Source organism: Neodiprion pinetum, chromosome 5 (genome assembly GCF_021155775.2).
Source record: "Neodiprion pinetum isolate iyNeoPine1 chromosome 5, iyNeoPine1.2, whole genome shotgun sequence".
Classification (NCBI taxonomy): Eukaryota; Metazoa; Arthropoda; class Insecta; order Hymenoptera; family Diprionidae; genus Neodiprion; species Neodiprion pinetum.
In genome coordinates, this window is record NC_060236.1 from 25,171,938 (window position 1) to 25,195,913 (window position 23,976).

General features: G+C 38.8%; 2 protein-coding genes and 1 pseudogene across 13 annotated transcripts; 2 read left to right on the top strand and 1 right to left on the bottom strand.

The window, feature by feature from the left end:
• The first annotated feature begins 3,340 nt into the window (after positions 1 to 3,340).
• On the top strand, positions 3,341 to 7,330 carry LOC124220597 (sorting nexin-24). 12 transcript variants are annotated; one of them, XM_046629740.2, is made up of 7 exons: positions 3,343 to 3,639; positions 3,968 to 4,167; positions 4,320 to 4,510; positions 4,819 to 4,970; positions 5,855 to 6,066; positions 6,293 to 6,444; positions 6,581 to 6,778. In XM_046629740.2, exons 2-7 carry the CDS (start codon positions 4,015 to 4,017, stop codon positions 6,639 to 6,641), a joined length of 921 nt encoding a protein of 306 aa, XP_046485696.1. In that variant the 5' UTR covers positions 3,343 to 3,639; positions 3,968 to 4,014; the 3' UTR covers positions 6,642 to 6,778. The 12 variants fall into 12 exon arrangements, with proteins under 12 accessions (XP_068992697.1, XP_046485690.1, XP_046485689.1 ...); XM_046629739.2 differs by having other exon boundaries at positions 3,342 to 3,639; positions 5,855 to 6,444; positions 6,581 to 6,723; XM_046629743.2 differs by lacking the exon at positions 6,293 to 6,444 and having other exon boundaries at positions 3,345 to 3,639; positions 6,581 to 6,723.
• A 1,310-nt stretch (positions 7,331 to 8,640) lies between these two features.
• On the top strand, positions 8,641 to 15,154 carry LOC124220596 (actin-binding protein IPP). Its single transcript, XM_046629730.2, has 7 exons — positions 8,641 to 8,882; positions 9,719 to 10,295; positions 10,450 to 10,615; positions 10,918 to 11,264; positions 11,439 to 11,785; positions 11,907 to 12,127; positions 12,216 to 15,154. The coding sequence occupies exons 1-7, from the start codon at positions 8,813 to 8,815 to the stop codon at positions 12,450 to 12,452; spliced, it is 1,965 nt and encodes a 654-aa protein (XP_046485686.1). The 5' UTR covers positions 8,641 to 8,812; the 3' UTR covers positions 12,453 to 15,154.
• On the bottom strand, positions 14,469 to 23,890 carry LOC124218539 (uncharacterized; annotated as a pseudogene).
• Positions 23,891 to 23,976: the final 86 nt, after the last annotated feature.

Sequence of the window (23,976 nt, forward strand, 5' to 3'; positions counted from 1 at the left end):
TACCAAAAAATTTTTCGTCTCAGAATTGATTCGTATGACTCTTTCCCGACCAATTGGACCCCAAGGAACTCAGAGAACGCAGCGAAAAGAGCGTGGGATCAACAGGAAAGAAGTTACGAAGGAAAAAGCACCAGCTGAAAAATGCCGAAAATTCAGGTTTTCGTTTTTTGGCTATAACTTTCGATGCGTTGATCGCAGCGTATTGGGACTGCACCCAGTCGATTTCTCTCGCAAAATTACGTCGGAATAGTGCCTGGAAGAATCGATTCCAGCACTTTTTAAAATCGCGAAAATTTTCGCCAAAAATACAAAGGGGTTAACCTTCCTTTTTTTTTACCAAAAAATTTTTCGTCTCAGAATTGATTCGTATGACTCTTTCCCGACCAATTGGACCCCAAGGAACTCAGAAATCGCAGCAAAAAGAGCGTGGGATCAACAGGAAAGAAGTTACGAAGGAAAAAGCACCAGCTGAAAAATGCCGAAAATTCAGGTTTTCGTTTTTTAGCTGTAACTTTCGATGCGTTGATCGCAGCGTATTGGGACTGCGCCCGGTCGATTTCTCTCGCAAAATTACGTCGGAATAGTGCCTGAAAGAATCGATTCCAGCACTTTTTAAAATCGCGAAAATTTTCGCCAAAAATACAAAGGGGTTAACCTTCCTTTTTTTTTTACCAAAAAATTTTTCGTCTCAGAATTGATTCGTATGACTCTTTCCCGACCAATTGGACCCCAAGGAACTCAGAGAACGCAGCGAAAAGAGCGTGGGATCAACAGGAAAGAAGTTACGAAGGAAAAAGCACCAGCTGAAAAATGCCGAAAATTCAGGTTTTCGTTTTTTGGCTATAACTTTCGATGCGTTGATCGCAGCGTATTGGGACTGCGCCCAGTCGATTTCTCTCGCAAAATTACGTCGGGATGGTGCCTGAAAGAATCGATTCCAGCACTTTTCAATATCGCGAAAATTTCCTCCAAAAATACAAAGGGGTTAACCTTTCTTTTTTTTTTACCAAAAAATTTTTCGTCTCAGAATTGATTCGTATGACTCTTTCCCGACCAATTGGACCCCAAGGAACTCAGAAATCGCAGCGAAAAGAGCGTGGGATCAACAGGAAAGAAGTTACGAAGGAAAAAGCACCAGCTGAAAAATGCCGAAAATTCAGGTTTTCGTTTTTTGGCTGTAACTTTCGATGCGTTGATCGCAGCGTATTGGGACTGCGCCCAGTCGACTTCTCTCGCAAAATTACGTCGGAATAGTGCCCGAAAGAATCGACTCCAGCACTTTTCAAAATCGCGAAAATTTTCGCCAAAAATACAAAGGGGTTAACCTTCCTTTTTTTTTTACCAAAAAATTTTTCGTCTCAGAATTGATTCGTATGACTCTTTCCCGACCAATTGGACCCCAAGGAACTCAGAGAACGCAGCGAAAAGAGCGTGGGATCAACAGGAAAGAAGTTACGAAGGAAAAAGCACCAGCTGAAAAATGCCGAAAATTCAGGTTTCCGTTTTTTGGCTGTAACTTTCGATGCGTTGATCGCAGCGTATTGGGACTGCGCCCGGTCGATTTCTCTCGCAAAATTACGTCGGAATAGTGCCTGAAAGAATCGATTCCAGCACTTTTTAAAATCGCGAAAATTTTCGCCAAAAATACAAAGGGGTTAACCTTCCTTTTTTTTTTACCAAAAAATTTTTCGTCTCAGAATTGATTCGTATGACTCTTTCCCGACCAATTGGACCCCAAGGAACTCAGAGAACGCAGCGAAAAGAGCGTGGGATCAACAGGAAAGAAGTTACGAAGGAAAAAGCACCAGCTGAAAAATGCCGAAAATTCAGGTTTCCGTTTTTTGGCTGTAACTTTCGATGCGTTGATCGCAGCGTATTGGGACTGCGCCCGGTCGACTTCTCTCGCAAAATTACGTCGGAATAGTGCCCGAAAGAATCGACTCCAGCACTTTTCAAAATCGCGAAAATTTTCGCCAAAAATACAAAGGGGTTAACCTTCCTTTTTTTTTTACCAAAAAGTTTTTCGTCTCAGAATTGATTCGTATGACTCTTTCCCGACCAATTGGACCCCAAGGAACTCAGAGAACGCAGCGAAAAGAGCGTGGGATCAACAGGAAAGAAGTTACGAAGGAAAAAGCACCAGCTGAAAAATGCCGAAAATTCAGGTTTTTGTTTTTTGGCTGTAACTTTCGATGCGTTGATCGCAGCGTATTGGGACTGCGCCCAGTCGATTTCTCTCGCAAAATTACGTCGGAATAGTGCCTGAAAGAATCGATTCCAGCACTTTTCAAAATCGCGAAAATTTTCGCCAAAAATACAAAGGGGTTAACCTTCCTTTTTTTTTTACCAAAAAATTTTTCGTCTCAGAATTGATTCGTATGACTCTTACCCGACCAATTGGACCTCAAGGAACTCAGAAATCGCAGCGAAAAGAGCGTGGGATCAACAGGAAAGAAGTTACGAAGGAAAAAGCACTAGCTGAAAAATGGGATAAACTCAGGTTCTCGTTTTTTGGCTGTAACTTTCGATGCGTTGATCGCAGCGTATTGGGACTGCGCCCAGTCGATTTCTCTCGCAAAATTACGTCGGAATAGTGCCTGAAAGAATCGATTCCAGCACTTTTCAAAATCGCGAAAATTTTCGCCAAAAATACAAAGGGGTTAACCTTCCTTTTTTCTTTACCAAAAAATTTTTCGTCTCAGAATTGATTCGTATGACTCTTACCCGACCAATTGGACCCCAAGGAACTCAGAAATCGCAGCGAAAAGAGCGTGGGATCAACACGAAAGAAGTTACGAAGGAAAAAGCACCAGCTGAAAAATGTCGAAAATTCAGGTTTTCGTTTGTTTTTCGTACGGCAAACCACTGTTTTTCGTACGGCAAAAAGTAACGCATTTAGGGGTGGGTAAATATCAAGGGAAAATCTTTTTGAAAATCAGACATGTCTTTTGAATTATTTCGAACCAATTTGGGGGTTGAGACCAATAAAATCCGATTTTACTCTTATTAAGGACAGGTCTCATATTTATATTACCACAAAATAATTCTATTGCAGTACACATACTAACCCTACCGAAAATGATCATGTGTTAAATTATGAAACATTGTGACTGAAATTCATGAGTAATTCATTACATGTTTTATTTTGTAAATTCGCCAAGATATACAAAAAATCACATAATAAATTACAAAAGCACGTATCATCAGAAACACTTATTTTTCACACTTCTACATTACTGTCTCACTAACTGTTTGTGACTCAACCCCCGCCCGACAATTTTCCTGGCTTGTTTGCAGTTTTATGCGAAGACCGTGCCTTCCATGAATTAACTAACTAGTAGCGTGTTCGGTAGTTTCCAACTAGGGCCACCAGATATCACCAGTGAACAGACGCCGTTAATTGCTGGAATGCGGGCAATAACATGTCCGATGCAGGTTGACGCTACAGTTGTAGTCTGTTATACTTTACAATAAGGACTAAGAGAGCGTTGAATTATCACGTAATCGACAGGACTGAAGTGATCGTCACTCTGAATGAACGATTTACCGATACAGAAAGATGACGTAACATTTTAACTATCTCGTCGCTGTCAGCAGCACGGAGTAAACGAACAACGTTGACAAAGTTGTGCCCTGTGTGTACGTATGTTCATTCTTTTTCCTGTTAGCTCCGCTTTTTGTCTTCATTGTTTCTTTTTTAATCGTTCATGTGTTCACTTCAATTGTTATATGCCGTGTACAATTCTGAAACTTACATTGTATTTATTCTTCGTGAATTGATGGGTGCTATCAAATACTTTGTTCAATATCTCTGCTCTTTGGTAATATATATATATATCAATACATACGACAAGCAGCAGTCATAGAGTGGGTGTCGATTGTCATTACGTTATACCTGTTTGATTGTCCAGTTTATTGTTTGCTTTGGTTTTCGTTCTTATTATCACTTTGCTACCATCATCACTAGAGTGACGTCATTGTGTAGCAGAGGCGGGAGAGGCTGCCAGAGATGCGATGTATCAAGTTTTTATCACCGGATATCGCTTGGTCGAAGTATCGTACACTAAACCGTACCACGTTTACACAATCGAGGTTTTACAGCCAAATTCAAGTCTCAGGCACATCGTCGAGAAGAGGTACAGTGAGTTCAACACTCTTCATCGTATGGTAAACAGAATCACTTAATTATACTATATTATAAAGTTGAATTGGGAATAAGTATAACCATAGAGCTGAGATCTATTTACCAAAAGAAGAAACCAGTCCTAGACTATTACCTATGTTGCTTATAGCTTCATAATACACTCCTCACTTTTCAGCTGAAAAAAGATACAGAGGACACTGCACCTTTTCCCCCAAAACGTGTCAGAAATTCGCAACTCAAAGTATTGGAACAGAGAAGATCGGCGTTAGAATCGTATATGCAAAAGATGCTCAGACTTTCCTCTACAAAACAGCAAGTTCTCAATTTTTTAGGGATTGAAAACCGTGCTCAAAACACAAATGAAAGGTATGATTATAATAATAATGCTATTTGGATGTATCATACACGTACAATAAAATACAGCTAGAAATATGCATGAGAAAAGTGAGTTCCTTCCGTTAAATTGGTTGAAATTCATCCTGCAAATAATCAGTATCATTGTTCTGAGAACTGCAACTAAATTGAATTAATTCGAATTTGATCGACACAATATCTGTTGAGTAAGAAAAACAAGAGACTTGAATTTGAACTACAGTAGCCTCGTAAACAATAACTTTTCAGGATTTCGTAGTTGTGCCATTTCTTTTTTTATTACCCAAGATTTTCTTTTCCAGAATGAATGGCCAAGTAGGTATCGGTGATCCGAAACAGGTCCGGTCTCTCACATTGAGACATCATCCCATATTGACTTTTCAATGTGATCCATATATTCAGGCAAATACTACGTCCAGTCTTCCAGACATTGTCACAAACGGAGTACTTGTTGGTGTGTATAAATCGTAGAATCAGAGCCAGATTCTAAGCTATGTTTCTTGCTGACAGACAATGTTTTTTTTTTTTTCATTTATTTATTATTAATAGTACGATATGAAGACTTACACTCACATTCGATAACGAGTGACTTTCATTATTGTCAATTTTTTTATGAGAATTAAGCTCCGGAAAGAAAGGAATTAAGGTATGGTAACTGAGATTATATCGTGTAAAGTGAGAAATTGACATAACGATGAATAATGAGAAATAATCACCATTTACAAATAATAATAATAGTGAAATAACAACGTGTGATTTATTAACGGTAGTGATATAAATTTAAAAATAGCCACTTTACATTTATATTTCCATACACACACATCCCAACGTGTATCACATGGATACATACAGAGATATATATATATATATATATATATATATACATTAGAATATATATGCCGAAAAATCTTTTACAGATAAATTTTCATTTTCATTGTCAATAATAAATATCTGCAGGTACCTATATATAATTAAAATCAATTGTCATATGCGACCCTAAAGAGGCGCGTAAAATTATAGATTAATATTTATCGGAAAATCAATCATATCTTTCATTTTAATTGTTATTCATGTATTATTCATGTTAGCGTGGTGTAACGTTTTTTTAGAATAAATTATTTTGATGTTTAGTTCATTAGCCCTCATTCTGTTTATAATCCATCTTAAAAAAACAAGTAAAGAAAATCATGGCGTCCTTAAACGTAATACAAATCACAATTTTCATCGCAGTATTCGTGGTCCATGCGAGTACCTGTCTTTTGAGGTATCCATTGGCGTTGCTTCGCAATAGCTTAGAAATAAACTTACTGATATCGCCTGGTGATTACAACTTTTTAGAAAACTCGATGAAGGTCTCGATCGCATTTACCCAAATATATCTTGCTCGTTACGCAGACAGTCTTCTACCACGGAAGTTGATCGCAGCATGCCTGACAGTTTCAGGAGGAATAATGTTACTTTTTGGAAAAACAGATAATTACGATGCGATGGTCCTCTTGCTAGTGGTTTCAGGATTGTTTCAAGGACTTATATGGCCATCTTTATGCAAGGTATTTTTCTTCTGGATCCAAGATTCAAGATTAAATACGTTTTTTGGACTTCTTTCGCTAGCCGAATATTTCGGTAGCTTGATGGCCAATTATCTGGCTATCTTTTTACTTAAAAAATTTTCTTGGACTTTTGTCTATCCCCCCTTAAGTACCATTGTCATTATCGTTTCTCTTCTTGCTCTTTTGAGCCTGTACCTTCCATGGGAACTTCATATTGATGTACCAGGTAGAAATACACAGAATAAGTTGTCTCGCCGAACCTCGTGGATGGAAATATGGACACTGCCCGGGGTCTCAGATCTTTCAATTGCAGTTTTTTCTCTTCGACTGGTCAGGAGCGCAATCGTGTTCTGGGTTCCAAATTTCTTTGTGCAAAAGGTTGGATATGACACTTACAAAGCCCAGGTAGCCTTAAGTATTTATAAAATCGGTCATTTGTTCGGTTGCATTGGGCTGGGGTGGATGGCACGAAAAGAGACTGTCCTGATACAGAGTCTTATTTTACTTGGTATAGGGACCTTAGGATTTGTTATATTCTGGCTAACGATTTCCTGGGGATTCCTGTGGAGTATTAACTTGCTTGCCATGGTTGGTTTTGCAATCGGTGGTCCCACTGCAGCCCTCAGTGCCTCTTTTGCAGTTTCTTTGGGTGAATTGGATGGTTGGAAGTCTGGAGGAGCAGTCGTTGGAGTAGTAAGCGGATTCGGTGGTTTTGGAGAAGTGTTTGAAAGGGCTGTCGTCACATTTGTGATCGAAACTTACGGGTGGAACTCAATGTTCATACTGTTGACAAATTTGTTATGTTTTAGTGCCTTTTTAGTAAATAGAGCACATTTTGCGACCAGTAATAAGCTCATGAATGGCAGACAATACGTTATATAAATAATATTGTTATTTCGGCTGTAAGAAAAAATTTTTTTAAACATTTTTGAGAACTTGTAAACCAAGTACCTAATTATAAATAAAAGTACCTTTAGTGCATACAGTATGATGTGTACAATTCCAACTATATAACTGCTTTATTATTAATATAGAAGTAAAAATTAGAATAATACTTAGTTCCTTGCAAAATTTTGCAGCAAGTCAAATAATTCGAGGCTCGATACTGATGTTATAAATATATTATAGATAGCATATGGTAGAAATTAATGAAAATGTATTCCAGTGTTTACCATGAGTAGCACCATAGTCTATTTGAGAGAGATGTAGATCTATGTACAAGTATTAAGTTATACATGTAAAAACAATTTGTTTCTGAATAAACACTATTAACTCTCTAGAAATTTGATAGCGATTATTTTTTTTAACAAAATAGTCTTTCTCCAATTATAAGTACCTGTGAATCTTGCAATACTGACTGTCACAACCAGAATCTTCTCAATCTACTACTTAAAAATAGAGTTTACTAATCGACCAATTATTAATTTAAAATACTTGATATAAAGCCGGATCAATTGGTAATTATTGAATATGAGCTATTTCAAATGTTAATATTTATAGTGTGTATATCTAGGTTTACAAAATATTGATAGGAGCTTTTTTTTCTGTTTGCAGTCAGCTCAGCTCTAATCCTGATATCCTGTGCTTATGTTTGGAACTATTAATGCATTTCGCATTACTTCTCAATTTGCCGTAATAATTAAGTATTGCAATGGATACGAAAATATGGCGTTGTGACAGCTGCTGGCAGAATAATGCGCTATTCTAAGTAGGCCACATTTCATTTTGAAAGACTTCTTTCGTCGTATTTTTTGCGGTACATTGATTCCTTGTTGAATAACTAAAGCTTCACAACTTGCACAAAATTGCTTTTAAATGATTCGGGGGAATGAGGACTGGCAATGGGTGAAAATTTCAATCCGATTGCGATGTTAAATTTTTCAAAAACTCAAAGAGGACTAGACTAGAGAAATTTTTCGTTACTCTAATGGTTCCAATTTTTTTCTCCATTAGCGAAGATGGAGGATCTTCGCGACACCGGTATTGCCAAACTATAAATTTTTTGGCAACCACATAGTCGTCGGTTACCCGTCATATACTACTCTTCTCTGTAGTATTTGGTGGAAATACTATCTTATCACTTTGGATCGTCTTTTTCGTCTTCTTCTTTTTCCGTATGGCTATCTCTGTTCAGGATGTTTCACCACCTAGTGGTCCCGTCTATCTACGGGCCATGCTCGCATATTTCCAATCATTTTCCCATGATGTGGTAACATTATGGTTTTTCCCACTGAGTTTTTCATCGTCCTTTAAGCTGCATGAAATGAGACCAATTAGAAAATGGTTGATTCGATATAATCGAATCGAATAGCTTCAGTAGTCAACGGTTGCCTGAACATTCACAAGTAATAAATTTTATTGCGATTGCAGACGAATTTCACTTGAAACTATATTTCATACCTATCCCAAAGTCTGATAATTTTTCAATTCACGTTTTATTCCCAGATATTATTCCCACCTAATATTCTGGCGCGTTGTTTGTTGGCAAAATATATACTACATTGATACATTTTGCCGCGGTGTTTTGAATTTCGAGTTTCCAGTTGATAGGTGTGGTTCGAAAACAGCTGGGTGATCACTTCACAGCCATCTTCACGTAGCTTAGATAGGTTATTTGACATATGTCAAATTCTTGATTATCAAACCATTAAAAAGTAATTCAATTTTCTTAAGTTCAATACTAAAACAATTATACGATAACTCGTATCTGGTCAATTAATGAACAATTGAAAATGTTGCTTTAACGATGCGTTTGAAGGGGAAAAACAACAACAAGTCTTTCAACAGCGTCTACAGGGTGCTTTCGCGTATATGTCGTAAGTTTCAAATTATTCTATACCAACCCTAACATACCTCATCACGAATAGTTTTCATCCTGTGATTTTCTGCACCTGTTACTATATCCAACCGGATACTTATTTGAAAGAAATCGCAACTTATTGTCGTATCCATTATTCACACAGTAACCCCTTGTTACTTACAAAGTATTCAACTCAATTTGAACCGCTTATACTAACATCTACACAAATTTTACAATTAACCCCTTGGCTTATGATTTAAGTTTCGATCACGCGGGCTCCTAATCAATAACTAAGTTAGTCAAACGTGTAAATACCATGGTTCTTACTCCGTGATTCTCACGCTTCACTCGATCGACGTAGCACGGGTCTCACTCAATATTGTAGGCAAAGGGGTTAATTAGCATGCCAGTATTGTTTTGATGGAAACATCGTAGTATATCAATTGTTTCCATTGGATTCTTAAAATGAAAAACGATATCAGACTATTAACTCGTTTCGATTAAAACTCTGTATATCAGATGTGAAATAAACTATCGAAACGTGTATTTCGTCATACATCTTGGCAATAAAAATTGATAAAATACTCAAAAATTTTGAAAGATCGCGTACAACATGGCTTTTACATGTTACGACATAATTCATTTGCTCAGAGTATGTCTTAAGTTGGTGCACAGGTTGAGTATCACAGATTCCATAATTTATGACATCGTAACAACATATACCAAACAAACTCCTAGTTATGGTTCTCTACTTGAATATGTTTATAATCGTTCTAATTGTTATCGAATTCATAACACGTTAAACTCTAATTACGCCTCCGAAAAGATGTTTCAACACGTTCGATTTTATAGGAGCTGTTGATAAAGGCCAACTCGATGGTTTCATGGCTGATGGTGCAGTGCCTCCACTAAAAAGTGGCCACAATTCTAAAACTATGGGATACGTGGCTCAACCAGTTAAACAGGCTGGAGTTCAGTCAGTTAAACAGGCTGGAGTTCAGCCAGTTAAACAGGCGACGGATGTTTCCAGTACTGTGTATGCAGTCGGACAGTATGCGCCGAAAGTATTGAAAAATTTGAATGCTCAAAGATTGAAGAATCAGTTTAGCGATGTTGGCTTAGTCGCAGGTGGAATTGTTATCAGAGCTCATAGATCAGTTCTGGCTGCTGGTAGTGCTTATTTCAACGCAATGTTCACTGGAGGTCTAGTTGAAGAACAACAAGAGTTAGTAGAGATACATTCAATCTCTGCTAAAATCCTGTCCCTGCTTATAGATTTTATATACACTGGAAATGTAGAAATTACTCAGGACAATGTTCAAGAATTGTTTGCTGCTGCTGATATGCTGGAATTAGATGAGGTTGTTTCAGGCTGTATTACCTATTTACAACAACAACTTCATTCTAGCAATGCACTTGGAATTTATAGGTAAAGTTTATAGCTTTCCTTGACAATACCATCTACATTTTTATTCAAAAATGTCTCTTTAATGGAAGTAATAATCTTTGGCCAACACATTTGTTATTGCTTTTACCTCAACCCAATAGTTGATTTATAATAAGCGATTTTTTCCATCGCATAGGTTTGCTGAAGCACACAATACGCCTAATCTGCTGATGACTGCCTTACGTTTTATTGAAATTAACTTTCCTCAAGTATCCCAAGAAGAGGAATTCCTAGACCTTCCTAAGGAACAAATTGTGAAACTCATTTCCAGTGAATACATTCATGTTGATACTGAATTCCAGGTAATTATGTGGTCTCTCTGATAATCAGTCAAAGACGATGTTTATTATTACTGCGAGTGACTGCCATTAAATGAATGTGGCTCAACAACGAAACATAATACTCATGATAATAATAACAATGAAGAATTTTCTTACCACAAGCCTTACATTCCCGTTTATACTGTTCTGTAAACACACCTTTACGATAAATTTCAATGATATTCATCTCATTTCATTTGTACTGCGTGAATTCAACAATATTTAGCTAACCATTACCAAAGAGGTTCGAAGAAAGTATATAAATACTTGATTTGATTCAATAGGTATTTCAAGCAGCTCATAACTGGATTGTTCATGATATACCAGCGAGGCGTTGTTATGTATTTGAGGTGCTGCGTTATGTAAGGCTGCGTCTTTGTTCGGTCGCACGTTTGGAAAGAGTTATCTTGGACAGTAAAGATGCGAGCCTGAGTGTAGCCTTGCGATCGATTTTAAAAGACTTAATAACCAACAAAGGTTGCCTGGTGCCGCTTCATGAGCAACCTAGACTTTGCGCTAAGAAAAATATTTTAGTTATTGGTGGTTCGAAGCGAGAACCTTCTGCCGACAGTTGGGGAAGAGCTGCAGAAAGTACTTATGACACAATTGAAAAATATGACACATTTACTGGGTATGACATTGCAAACTTCTCATGTGATAACAGTAATAAGAATAATAATCATGGAATAAATTTCTTACCTTACCAGTCTTCAGTAACTCTGAATTAGTTTGAAATCTTCTGAAAGAAAATTTGTCATTAGGATAAAGCTGACGACAATATATAACAAACATACTAAATTTATAGAGAATGGAGCAAAGTCGCGCCGATCGGTATTGGAAGAATATTACCTGGTGTAGCATTATTGGATGGGAAAGTGTACGTGGTCGGTGGTGAACTGGAATCATGTATAATCGGAGATGGAGAGTGCTACAATCCTCGGGATGACGTTTGGACAACCATTGCTTGCATGATAGAACCACGCTGTGCGTTAGGTCTCTGTGCAATAGAAAACAGCCTGTACGCTTTTGGCGGCTGGGTGGGCGAAGACATTGGTGGTTCTATCGAGGTGTATGATCCAATTGCCGATTCATGGACTTTGGATGGAGAACTGCCTGAACCTCGATTCAGCATGGGCGTTGTCGCATACGAAGGTAAGCACAATTTCACTTTATATCAAGATGGGTGACCAATTATTTTACCTTGTAATAGAACTTTTGAATATTATTTGTTTTGCAATTAGTTTGAGTCATTATTAAATTTTATTACATTTAGGTTTGATATATATTGTTGGCGGATGTACCCACAATAGCAGACATCGTCAAGATGTTATGAGTTACAACCCAGTCACCAGGGAATGGAGTTATCTTGCTCCCATGTTGACTCCTCGGATGCAAATGGGCATAGCTATACTCGATGGCTATATTTACGTTGTCGGTGGCATAAACAAAAATCAGGAGGTCCTGACATCCGTTGAGAGATATTCATTTGATAAGGTGAGTGAAGTGTACGCTTGAAACTGTCTTGCTGTTACTGATCATTGTCACTATTGATTATAAATTGAGACTGTTATATACATTTCAGAATAAATGGAGTACAGTTGCTCCGATGAATGTGGGGCGATCGTACCCTGCCGTAGCTGCAGCTGACGGTCGACTATATGTGATAGGTGGTGATCAGTCACGGGAAATAAACTTTTATCGGACACAAATAACAATCTCAACAGTCGAATGCTACGATCCGCATTCGAACGCATGGCATGAATGCGCTTCTCTACCAACAAGCAGAGGCGAAGCTGCAGCAATTATTGCACCCTTCTGATTATAATTTAATACCAGTTAGATTTAGATTTTCGATTTCAAACTCTCAGGATTTAATGCAAACTTGTTGATTGGGTTTCTTTGGTTTATCTTTGGTTTCCATAGCGGTAACAGAGTCTGTGTTTCATGGGTAAGATAAAATTTTCCGTTGTGTGCTGTCGTAAAATAAGAAAGAGTGAGACAAACAATTGTTTTCCAAGTGGATATTGTGCGTAAATATTTCATTAGGCATAAGGTTAACGTTCTCATTCACACGATTCGGAATTTCTGGATCACGTATTTTATCACGGTCACGTCAGCTTGTGATATATTTTTACTACATATAATCTCAATTCAAGCTCATGAACTTTGCAAACATCACTAAACACGGGCATAACATTGTACAGCAATGGCTTATGCTTCCTGGTTTCTAATGCAAATTTGTCCAAGAATTATCTCTTTATCGTCTTCGATTTTTATCTCCTAAAACAACAACAAATTGGCTATCATAACCGCTATACATATGTTTTTCTTACTGATAATGAGATACACAGTCTTTTCATTGCGGTTGAATAAACATATATATTCTTCTTAGTCAACTTCAAGTTAAGCTTTGGTAGGCATGCCAAATGATATTACGTGAATCGTGTGCTTGTTACTTATCGCTAGTAGCCTTTAAGTGAGGCTTCACAGTAAACATGCGTAATTTGTAATCTGTTACGTGTGCAAAAGAGAGAGAAATTGTATCTGAGAGAGAGAGAGACAGAGAAAAGCATTCATTTAAGATGTTCTGGAGCAGCGTGCTCCCTAAGGACAACACAAGTGTATTGACGATGTGGAGCTTTCAACGAAAAGAGAGGAAGAGGGAGAGGGAAGGGGGGCGGGCGTCATATTTTAATTTCTTCAATGCAGTCTGAAGAATGACAAGTTAATACGAAGATATCAACTTATATGAAATACATACTAGCCAAACAGCAAAAAAATAAAAGTACTAAAACTTGCATACTTTTAATTTCATCAGGAAGAGAAAAAGAAAAAACTAATAATGAGAGAGATTGAGAATGTAACTACTTCGTAATACATATGTACGTATAATCTGTAAAAAAAATTATAATTAAGATTTATATTAAGGGTGCACTTAACGGTGTACAAAATAATAGAGACAATAGAATATATGACAGGAAAAAAAAAATTTTCTTTTAAAATCAGATATTCATAAAAATTTTTATACACAAAGTATATAGTATTTTAAACCGGTTTTAGCTACTTACGTTCACACAGCATGTATACTTATGATCTGCAATAATCTCAGTAACGGAGTATTGCCATCTCAATATTATGTGCAATTTTATAATAATTTTGTTTTCATTACTATTCATTACCGGTTAATTTGCGCCGTATAGAGAATACCCAATACATATTACTTTGCCCTATCTACTGCAATAATCAGCTTTATAATTGGCTGTTGCTTGACTCAAACTCACTTACTAGTAATACATTGTCTTCTGAAATTCACAAACTACAAGTTCATCAAGTCACATTACTACTGATTTTTTATTTTTCATTCACCGTCTGGTGTAGTCAGAAACAGAAGTACCCTCGATAAGTTTCATTCATGAATTATGTTGACTTTGAAAAGTGCATGTTAAGTGAATCTCGGAAAACCATCTTTTACACAATCGTAAACGTCTTGAGCAGTCCGTCGTCTGTTAAATGTTCAATATGATCATTAATCATCATATTCATAAAATAAATTGCATCGTCAAATTGCCAACAATCTGTGATAGTAAAGTATTATCAAATAACGTTATATTTTAATAATTTTCGTTTAATTTTTGAAGTAAAATATATAGCCATCTATATTCTGAGGTATTTTTGTCCGAAAATTGAATTGGAATGCTTAGCCAAGTGTACAGTAATGTCAACTATGATTGATTGCATTATTGCAGTAGTATAAAACTCGACACTTTGAAGACCCGATCGAGTTTTAATAAAACAATTTGTAAAGAATATTTCTGTGGCGATTTTTAATCAACTATCTGTAGATTCACTGCAATTCTTGATCCGCTATAACAGCCTTCATACGTAAATATCGATCAATTATGTTTAATTCTTAAGTAATCATGTCCCAAATGAGAGCTTAAATTGCCGGCTTTGAAAGATACGATAGGAAATGTATAATAATTTGGTATTGATAAATTACTAATAATATATTGTAAATTGATCACGGCAACCGAAGGAATTGCGTGACTAGAATATATACGTGTATACGTAATGAACAATTACACTAAAGCACCAAAGAAGTAAGTGTAACCACCACCTGATGCACTGACTGCACTCATGTCGTGGAGGCCCTAAAACCTTGTTCTAAAACAAGCGAATATTCAATTCGTAAACAAAAAAATTTTTTTTTTCGCACGAGTTATCTATACCGTCTTGCAAGTATATTATATGTCATGTTTTGAATCATTTTTATACATAATATTCAGCTCCGAGAAAACTACGCGTGCAAAATAATATGCTTTATAAGAGGATTAAACTAACATGCGATCAAGAATGCGAGTTGAGAAATAATAATCGAATACTCGTACGTAACATAATAATACTTACAAATTGTAACATATATATATTGTAAGTTATAAAACATGGACGTTTTACACAGTATACACTATTGAACACTGTCTTAAGAATGTAAAATAAATGTTTCTGAAAATATATGTAAAACGTGCATTACTTTGATTTATGCCTGATGACAGGTGAATGTTTTATTATCACAACCGACATCAAACTCGATTTATTCTTACATAGGACGAAAACACAGAATGAGAGTGCCAACGTGTTGCTTCGAGAAGGCGATAGAGCGACAGAGTTAGCGTGGGGAATGCGCTAAGGATAAATTGCGACACGGCAGACTGGAAAGCAACTGGTTCCGATTCCAATAATCGTCGCACGAATACCAAAAGTCCAGTTGGCGAAGTCGAGTACTGGCCTTCATTCAACGCCAAAGTAGGAAATTGTGTCCGAACTATTGACAACTGCATAGGAGGTATAGAATTACCCCTTGGACGGAACGATGTGAACATTTTGTCGGAAATAATTTGTAAAAATTTGATGAGTTTTTGCGAAAGGAGATTGTAACAATATTGCTCACCCAATCACCTTTAACTTGATCGGATATTGCCTTGGCTTCTAAATCTTTGTGGAATGACTCTAACGGCAGTGGAAGAGCTTCACCGTTGGCGTTTATTCCGGCGCAAGCCAATAGGAAGGACCATTTCTTGTTTGCATCCCAGAAAAATACATGCCTAATTTACAAATCATATTGTAACTCAGAAGAACGCGAATGGCGTACAAGTAAACGGAGAAATAATAAAATCATATTACGTGAGGACTTGATTAATGGACGGACGATCGAGTGGGTCAATTACCAGCATCCACGATATCAAATCAACGATTTCACAGCCTTGACATTGAATTGTCGGATAACCCCGTCGAATGTTGTCGAGGATATCGCTGGTCTGAATCCCATAGGGGTGAAGGCCTCCTGTTAATATGAAGTGAACGACCATCCCGGCGATCTGAATGTCAGAGGCGCAAGTGCAGTCGAGTACTTCATTCTCTTCGTAATTTTCGTAACTTTCGCGTGAAAACCAAATCATTGATGAGCTCGGCGGACGGCTGGAACGGTAGAGCGATTTCCACAAGCCAAATTCAGCCAATCTCAAAACGCCAGCTCGATCAATCATCAAATTTGATGGCTTGATGTTACCGTGAACAACGGGCGCATCGTTGTTGTGCAAAAAGTACAATCCCGCCAAAAATTGTTTAACGAGAACAAGCGATCGCTCCTCAAGTCCTTTGCCGATTTTCAAATACATCAGGTACTCTCCAAGGTTATATTCGCATAGGGGTGTGCTGAGGATCACATCCGCACCATTGTCGGCAGAAATGAAGAACGGCAAAATGTTAACGTGTCTAATGGCAAGTAGATGAGTCAGCGAAGACAGAATGAGCGCACTGTCTTCTCTGCGCAATCTTCTTACAGCAAGAGGTCTCCCGTCTGTGTCAAGACCCAATTCGATCGGCCCAAAGTTGCCGCCCAACGATATAGTGAAATGTTTTCGCTGTTCCGACGCGCTGACAAGCACGGCATCTCCTGGTCCGTTTGTTCTGTGTTTCAAATGCGCTCTGAATCCCTTCAGTAAGACGTCCCATCGGCTGACGTACGCTTGCGTTGCTGGAGCACCCTTTCGGGGGTTGAGTGACCGCCGATTTTTGGACTGCATCGATGGATTTTCGGCGAGTGTCAAAGCCGTCGCCCTGGTTGTTCGCAATTGAATTACCGGCGGCAGCGCCGAGATGGTAGAAAACACGTCGGCGCTACGTGTTCGCAATAATTCTGCGAATGTATGCGTCGTGGAGTTGACGTTAACTTGGGTACGACGAGCCTCTATTATTTGAGTCGTGTACACAACGGTTGCTGTATCATCAGGAGTCATTGGATTCGGGCTCTGCTCCAGCATGCCTTGTTCACAGCATTGGTAAGTGGTAGTTTGCAGCTGGTTTTGTTTACCAGGAACCCGAGCCGACGCTTCACCGTTGCTATCAGTAGACTCACAATCAGTATCGAGCAATGTGTTCTGCACGCGATGATGAATCAAACGGTATTGCGTTTCCTCGGTTTCATAAGATCCCCCGCAATGCATCTCCGTTGACGATTCGCTAAGGAAATCGGATTTTCTCCATTTTTCCTTTCTCATTCCTCCGTCACCTATAGTTCCCAGTTTTTTATTAAGTTCATCGTTCTTCAAAGGTTTACCAATCGTAGGCTTGTCTTTGCTTTTATCAAAATCATTCGCTGGAGACACTTGATGCATCAGCAGGTGCAGCTGGAGCAGAGTGACGACGCTCTTGTATTTTTTGAAATCACGATTTGCAGTTTCCCGCACCTTCGAGATCAAGGACAACCAACTTTCCGTTAACTTTTTTATGCAAGAATCTTCCAGCTTTGGTAATATGGCATTAAGCCTTGCTATTTCTTCGATTCTTATTTCAATTTGTTCCTCTGTGGCAGCCACAAGATCACCTTGACCTCCTTTGTAGCCTGGGTAACCCGATTCTCTATCGTGTTGCCAATTTCTTCGGTAACATGATATAATTTCTTCAAACAAATTTGAAAGGTAGGAAATCGTTGCCTCCACGTTGTCGGGCACATATTCCTGTATTGCACACACAACAAGGGTGCGAATTAGTAAGGATTAGATACATATTTACACGACAGTTAGAGGCATATTTCTCAAAATTACGGACACTTGAATTATTACTTTCGTCCACTTCGCTGGTATAAGGTTGGTACGGTGGATCATTATTACAGGAATTGTTATTGTCTTCCAATTCACACCTCGTCTGAGAAAGCATAGCATCGTCTAGGAAATTACCCGGATTCGAGACTTGCGAAACACACTCCAAAGTCTCCAAAGTGGTGAGTGGGGTTTTAAACCCTCCGACATCTCCAGCTACTGATAGTTCCTTTCCATTCGTTGCGGAATTTTCAGCACCAATTTTCGGTTTAAGTTCGACGTTGCCAGTTGAGAAATTAGAATTGAAAACCTTCATCGAATCCTCGGTCTCACTCCTTTCCGTTGGCTTCCAAGAAGCGCAATTTTTTCTTCTACACAACGATTGATGCTGTCGCCGAAACATCGACCGAGGACTTTGATGTTCAATCCGAACTGCGGGGTTCCCGTGATGTGACATCGGTGGTCGCGTACCTTTTGGAAAATATTTACCACCAGCCTCGCTCTGAACACACGATGAACCATTATGCTCAACCAATGTCAGCCCTCTCATCTTGGCCAACTTCATTCGTAGGGTTTTAATTTTACGACGTTGTTTTTTCGATGAACCAACACTCGGAGCGGGAGAATGTTCGGGACTTGTTGACGACTGATTGATTTTAATTGACCGATCACTTTTGCTGAAGCTAGAATCCGGTAATGATTCCAGAGCTGTGTCACTGCGCTGTTTAAAGTTTCTCATCAGATAACGAAATTGCATAATCGTACTAAATACACGATGTTTCTGATCTTTGGCCAGTGTTTGTAACTGCGTCTTATGGTTCTCCTGTAGCAAATTTGAATAGTACGGTTCAATGTGATCACGATTTTCTTCCAACCACTCGCGAGTCTTTCCATGTGTTGTACATTTAGCAAAAATAGGTTCTAATCCCGATGATACTACGCAATTCGCGGCTCGATCTGCCGCATATCTGTCGGTAGATGCTAATTTAAGTTATACATACACGTTTACTAAAAAATCAATTCTTGTACACTTATGACCGGAAGTTAATTGGCTAAAGGTCATCGGATATTACCGTCTTAATACTCGGAGACAAGCATTAGGCAGATCAGCGATTGCAAATGAATCCATCAAGTCAGTCTCTGGTGTTTTGGCGGTATCACCATTGGTGGAGCAGTCGCAGTAACAAAGTAAATCAATCAGAATTCCCAGTACAGCTTCAAGGTAATTCCAATTCTCCATGTGTTCCTCTACTGCCTGTATTACAATGCGACAGAATTTATCAGTACTTATGTTTCGCAAAGGAAAGTATAGTGAACCATGTTTACATGTATATACCGCCATACCATGAGTCAATATCGTGAGTCACGAATATAACTCATTCAATTACCTTTCGAATCTGTTCGAAGACATCGAGATGCAGGAATATCTTAAGACCAGACTGCGTGTACTGAATGAAGAATCCGAATACGTTTCTGATGATGGAGTTTATTGTCGACGTAAAATTTTCCGCTTGTTCGGGTGGATAGATCAAAAGTTCCAGGCGTCTCTGAAAAGTGAATTGAAGTAATTGCTGGTGGTTCAATCGGTTAATTATTACATCCAGCGTACGAGTCTAGATTATATAAACTCACCCTCAAGTAGCTTTCAATTGTGAAATTTGATTCTTCCGCGTTGACCGCGCAGACGAGCTTCTGTAGCGACGGATGGGGTGTGTCGAGTTTCTTTTGCATGCTACAAGCAATGGAGTAGCACAGAGCAGTGCACCCTCGGGAATCCTCCCTAGAAATATCGGCGTGACATCGAAGAAGAGCGCTCACCATAGAGGGGTTCACCCTGATACCCGCCATCATCAGCGGAGTGACCCCCTTGACGTTTGCGCAATTAACGTTAGCCTCAGTTTTCAATATCTGTTCAACCAGAACGTTCCACTGGCGCTTAATCGCATAGTGAAGCACGGTGTTCCCGGTGACATTCGCATGGTCAAGATCCATTCTGTAGTTAATGGTCTTCCAGAAGTCTAGAAAGTCATTTTCATCCCAAGTCGTCGACTGGATAGCGATCAAGGCAACGTTGTCCGTATTATTGTCGAGTAGAGTTGGATCAGCGTCGTGTTGCATCAACACGTTGATCATCTCTAGGTTTTTTTTCCTAACCGCCCACATCAGCGGGGTCGACTTGTCTTCTGCACAACAATCGACCCGGTGTCCATCTCGCAGTAGTCTTTTTACGGTATCACTTTTCTCTAGAACAACCGAGCCAAGGAGTAACGGCGTGTAGGACTGTAACACGAAAGAAACACACTCGCATATAATTCGTCGTTAAACACTTCCAACGCACAGTTCTCGCCACTTTTCATTATAACCGACCAAATCTGACACGTGCAACGTTTCTTTCAGTTTTTCAAGTTCCGCTGCGTTGAACACGGTGCTCAGGCTCTTCGGGGATGGCTGATTTAGGGTCGAGAAGCAAGATTCCACGTCTACTTGCCCATTGCCAAAATTGAAGGGACTTTGAGATTGAGCTTGGAGCTTTTTGCCTTCGTGTGGAAATCTCAGAAACGATGCAGCCTTGCTGGTACCTGGAGGAGAATTCGGCACTTTAACGATAAGAGTTCGCCTGTGTCTCTCGCCATGAAACTCTACCTACCACTAGTCGTTCAACATATTTCTCTGAACAATATTGTTGACTATATAATTTTTGCAAGAAATGTGGTTATTCCATCGTTAGATAAAGAATAACAAGGTATAAGTTAAACGAGGCATTACGTTTCTCATACCAACCTGCAACTCCTCCACGAAAAGTGGCCGTGTGTATTTCGGTATGACGGTTCGTGGTAAGCAACGACGACGTTTCCTGTCTTCGCCGAGGTACCTTTTTCTTCGTTTTTTTACCTCGTGACATTCCTCCGCTTGATCGACAGACAAGGTTCTGCGCTGAAAATCGGTACCGATCCGAGGAATTGGGGTGGAAAATTCTCACTGATCGTACAATTTCTCAACGTTCGTTTATTTTTCGCAATACAATTACCGAGGCTTCCTTCTTCTACAACTTCTCCTGCAATCTGTTTACTCCGGGCATACCGCGCAAAAAGATTACCAATCGATCGATCATCTGGGAGTACAGCTGTGATTTTGACAGTTGAGCATTGATTACTAGTTTTTCTGATATTTCAACATCGACGATCTTGTCTATACGGGTTCTTTGCGATGCATTTTTCTGTCTTCGCAAATATTAAAATCTGCACAACATTCTCGTCGATAGCACACATAGAATGACTCGGCGTGTTTTCGAGAATAGCTGTTATTACTATACCTGTAAGAAACTGATATAATCGTTTGATAACGCGTACACACCGCCAAGTTACGCGGTATACTTGTTTTGAGATCTGAAAAAACTGAGAAGATCGTATCCGTTGGAGTAATCACCATATTCAGATCATTTATTCGCCAATAGTACGTACATACGTTGCGGCATAAAAATCATCCGCTCGTACGTGACATTCAATGTATATAATTTATGTCTAATCTGCAAGTCAAATATTATACTCATATACATATATATCTGTGTATAATAAAAATTGTCACGACTGTATAATATTTGACTATATACACATATATATATATATATATATATACGCAATATACATACATTCACCGCCGTCAAAGTATATCGTCCGAGATTTTACCAGATCGCGTTAATTTCCGTATACCTTTGATATTGTACCATGGCTTTACACGTACCTATATAACAAGTATCGCAGACGCATTGCACGAGGAATAGGTGATCCATTTACCGATCAGTGTAAGCAGAAGCTTTTACTGGTGACGTAACATCGTTACTGTTACGAGGGTAATTGACAGATTACCAGCCCATATAACAAGCCCCGACAATAGGGCCTATTGTGATCAAGCCTTATTCTATGGTGCAGATATATATTCGGCCTTGCCACCATCAACATCGACTGACCTAATTTTTTTCACCAGACTCGGAGATGCGTATAAGCAGATTATGGAATTATTTGGACCGTTGAGTGCCGGCGATATATTACTTCAGGCAACTGATGATGAAAGACGTAGATATCCGAAAATCTATGCAAATTGTACATACGCAACTGCTATATAGCATCACGTGTGTTTTCTATTTTGAAAGATGTCGTTGGAAGTATTTTTAGTATACGCCTCAGAAATGTGTTGAAAATTTACAGGTGCATTCCGTCATTTACGAAAATAAAGTTTTTTTTTCCTTTTACAATCAAGGCGTATAAAAAGCGATTCACACTTGTGAAGATTAATTCAGAAACGGCTAGTTTTTCGGCCGAGTCGGTGACGTTGGCAACGCTGATTCAGCCTGCAGCGCCACTGTTCGCCGGCCGCTAGGGACACAATTTGCGTTACCAACGTAATCGACTAGGCCGTAAAACTAACCGTCTCTGAATTCAAGTCCACAAGTGTACGTAACGATATAAGTAGGAAAATTACTATTGGAACTCGTCATCGACGGCAATACAAGACGTCGAGTCGAAAATGTTTCAGAAACGATCCGAGAATTAGAACCAATCTAATAGCTGTGTTTGAACTGAGGTGTTTAAAGGCGGGACGTTGTAACGACATTGCAAATTGACGATACGTGGCTACTTGGCACGATTGCTATGCCGTCGAAACGATCCGCGACGAAACATATTATTCGCATGTTTAATGAGGTGAGTAAGCAGGATCCCGGCGGACGGTGAACGTCGTGATGCGAAATCGACGACGCCACAAAATGACAAATAATACGAATAATATATGTGTGTGGCACTTCCGGCAGGCTGCATAAAGAATCATTTTGGAAAGGTGATAAAACATTGTGGTTTTTGTTCTTCAACAGAGACGACGAATCATCGCTGCGGTGAGGGGAAAAATGCGAATTCCGACCACATGGACAGATGATTAAATATACAGAGATACGGTGGTCAAGATGTTGGGCGTCTAACATTAAGAAAAAATGAATTACGCAACGATCGTACAATAATATGATCAAGTATAGAAGAATTTAAGGATCACAGCGAAACGTGATTAAGCAAACTAAAACTGCGTGATGGCATCGCGCACATGTAACTATGTGAATAAATTAGAATTTCAACGTGATTAAAATCTCAATGACGGTGATAAACTAAACATATCACGTGTGTTCGAGGCATGTTCGTGCGAGACTCGCGAGATGTTTGATATCTCCATATTCTACCAACCTTGGAGAAGATTCACGAATATAACTGGTTTTTTTTAGTCTAGACAAAGTTTCGAACGGCCTTCTCAAGGAAGTCAGCGTTGAAGTACGAAAATTAGCATCAAATTATTCACGGTTTGTCACTCTTGGTATTACCTACATCAGTGTAATACACAGCATAAGTTGGCACGGTTTGTTCTCTCTTCATTTGCCAAGCTGCAGCGAATTCGCGCCGTGAAAAATAATAACTCTTTGTGACACTCATTCCGATCAAAGTCGCATCTTCAGAATCCGCTCTGTTTCGAATTTGAACACCTACCGCCGTCCACGTCGCAAAAATGGATTAAAGCTTCTATGCACGTATAGACAGGTATAATATGCGAACCGATCGCGGCTCGATAAAAGCATCTAAATTTAGATTATGTCGTCTTGATTGATTGTAGAGATACAGCTTACAATTCAAAGATGCGAGTCATACTACTCTGTCCATTGTCAAGCGTGGGATTGAAAAATCCTTTTCGCACTATCCAAGTATCGTACAGATAGATGATGACTATGTATCATTCATTTCTTCCAAGGTCACGCGTCGGTATTATATTACCTGTACGCTTATTGACCCGATAACGATGCTTTCGGACAAACGTGTATTTTATTTCATTTCACTGCAGCGGTACGATTATCGTCGAATAATATTAAAACATTGTCCTACATATACACACGTGATTGTATATACCTATAGTACAATCAAAAGGTGTACTCTGACCTCATTTTTCCTGTTATTAATCATGAAGATTCTTTGAAATTTTACTGTTTTATTGCCCTCAATATTTATATCCGACATTCGCAGTGGAGGACGCGTGATTCACGTGCCGTAAAAATTGTTGCTATTCATCGTAGGTGTAATTCGGACAATCTGCGAGAAATGTGTGAAGAAGTAAAAAATGATAAAAAAAAAACAAACAAACCCGTACTACGGTAAAGTAATATAGCATATAATTAGACAGAATAGGGGTACGGGTAAAATGATTGATGTTATGTAC

Coding starts and splice junctions, on each gene's coding strand:
- LOC124220597 (XM_069136596.1), top strand. CDS start 4,015: ATGTATCAAGTTTTTATCACCGGATATCGCTTGGTCGAAGTATCGTAC. Junction 4,511..4,818: donor GCTCAAAACACAAATGAAAG/GTATGATTATAA, acceptor TTTCTTTTCCAG/AATGAATGGCCAAGTAGGTA. Junction 4,971..5,854: donor CACAAACGGAGTACTTGTTG/GTGTGTATAAAT, acceptor ACAACTTTTTAG/AAAACTCGATGAAGGTCTCG.
- LOC124220596 (XM_046629730.2), top strand. CDS start 8,813: ATGCGTTTGAAGGGGAAAAACAACAACAAGTCTTTCAACAGCGTCTAC. Junction 8,883..9,718: donor GGTGCTTTCGCGTATATGTC/GTAAGTTTCAAA, acceptor TCGATTTTATAG/GAGCTGTTGATAAAGGCCAA. Junction 10,296..10,449: donor AATGCACTTGGAATTTATAG/GTAAAGTTTATA, acceptor TCCATCGCATAG/GTTTGCTGAAGCACACAATA.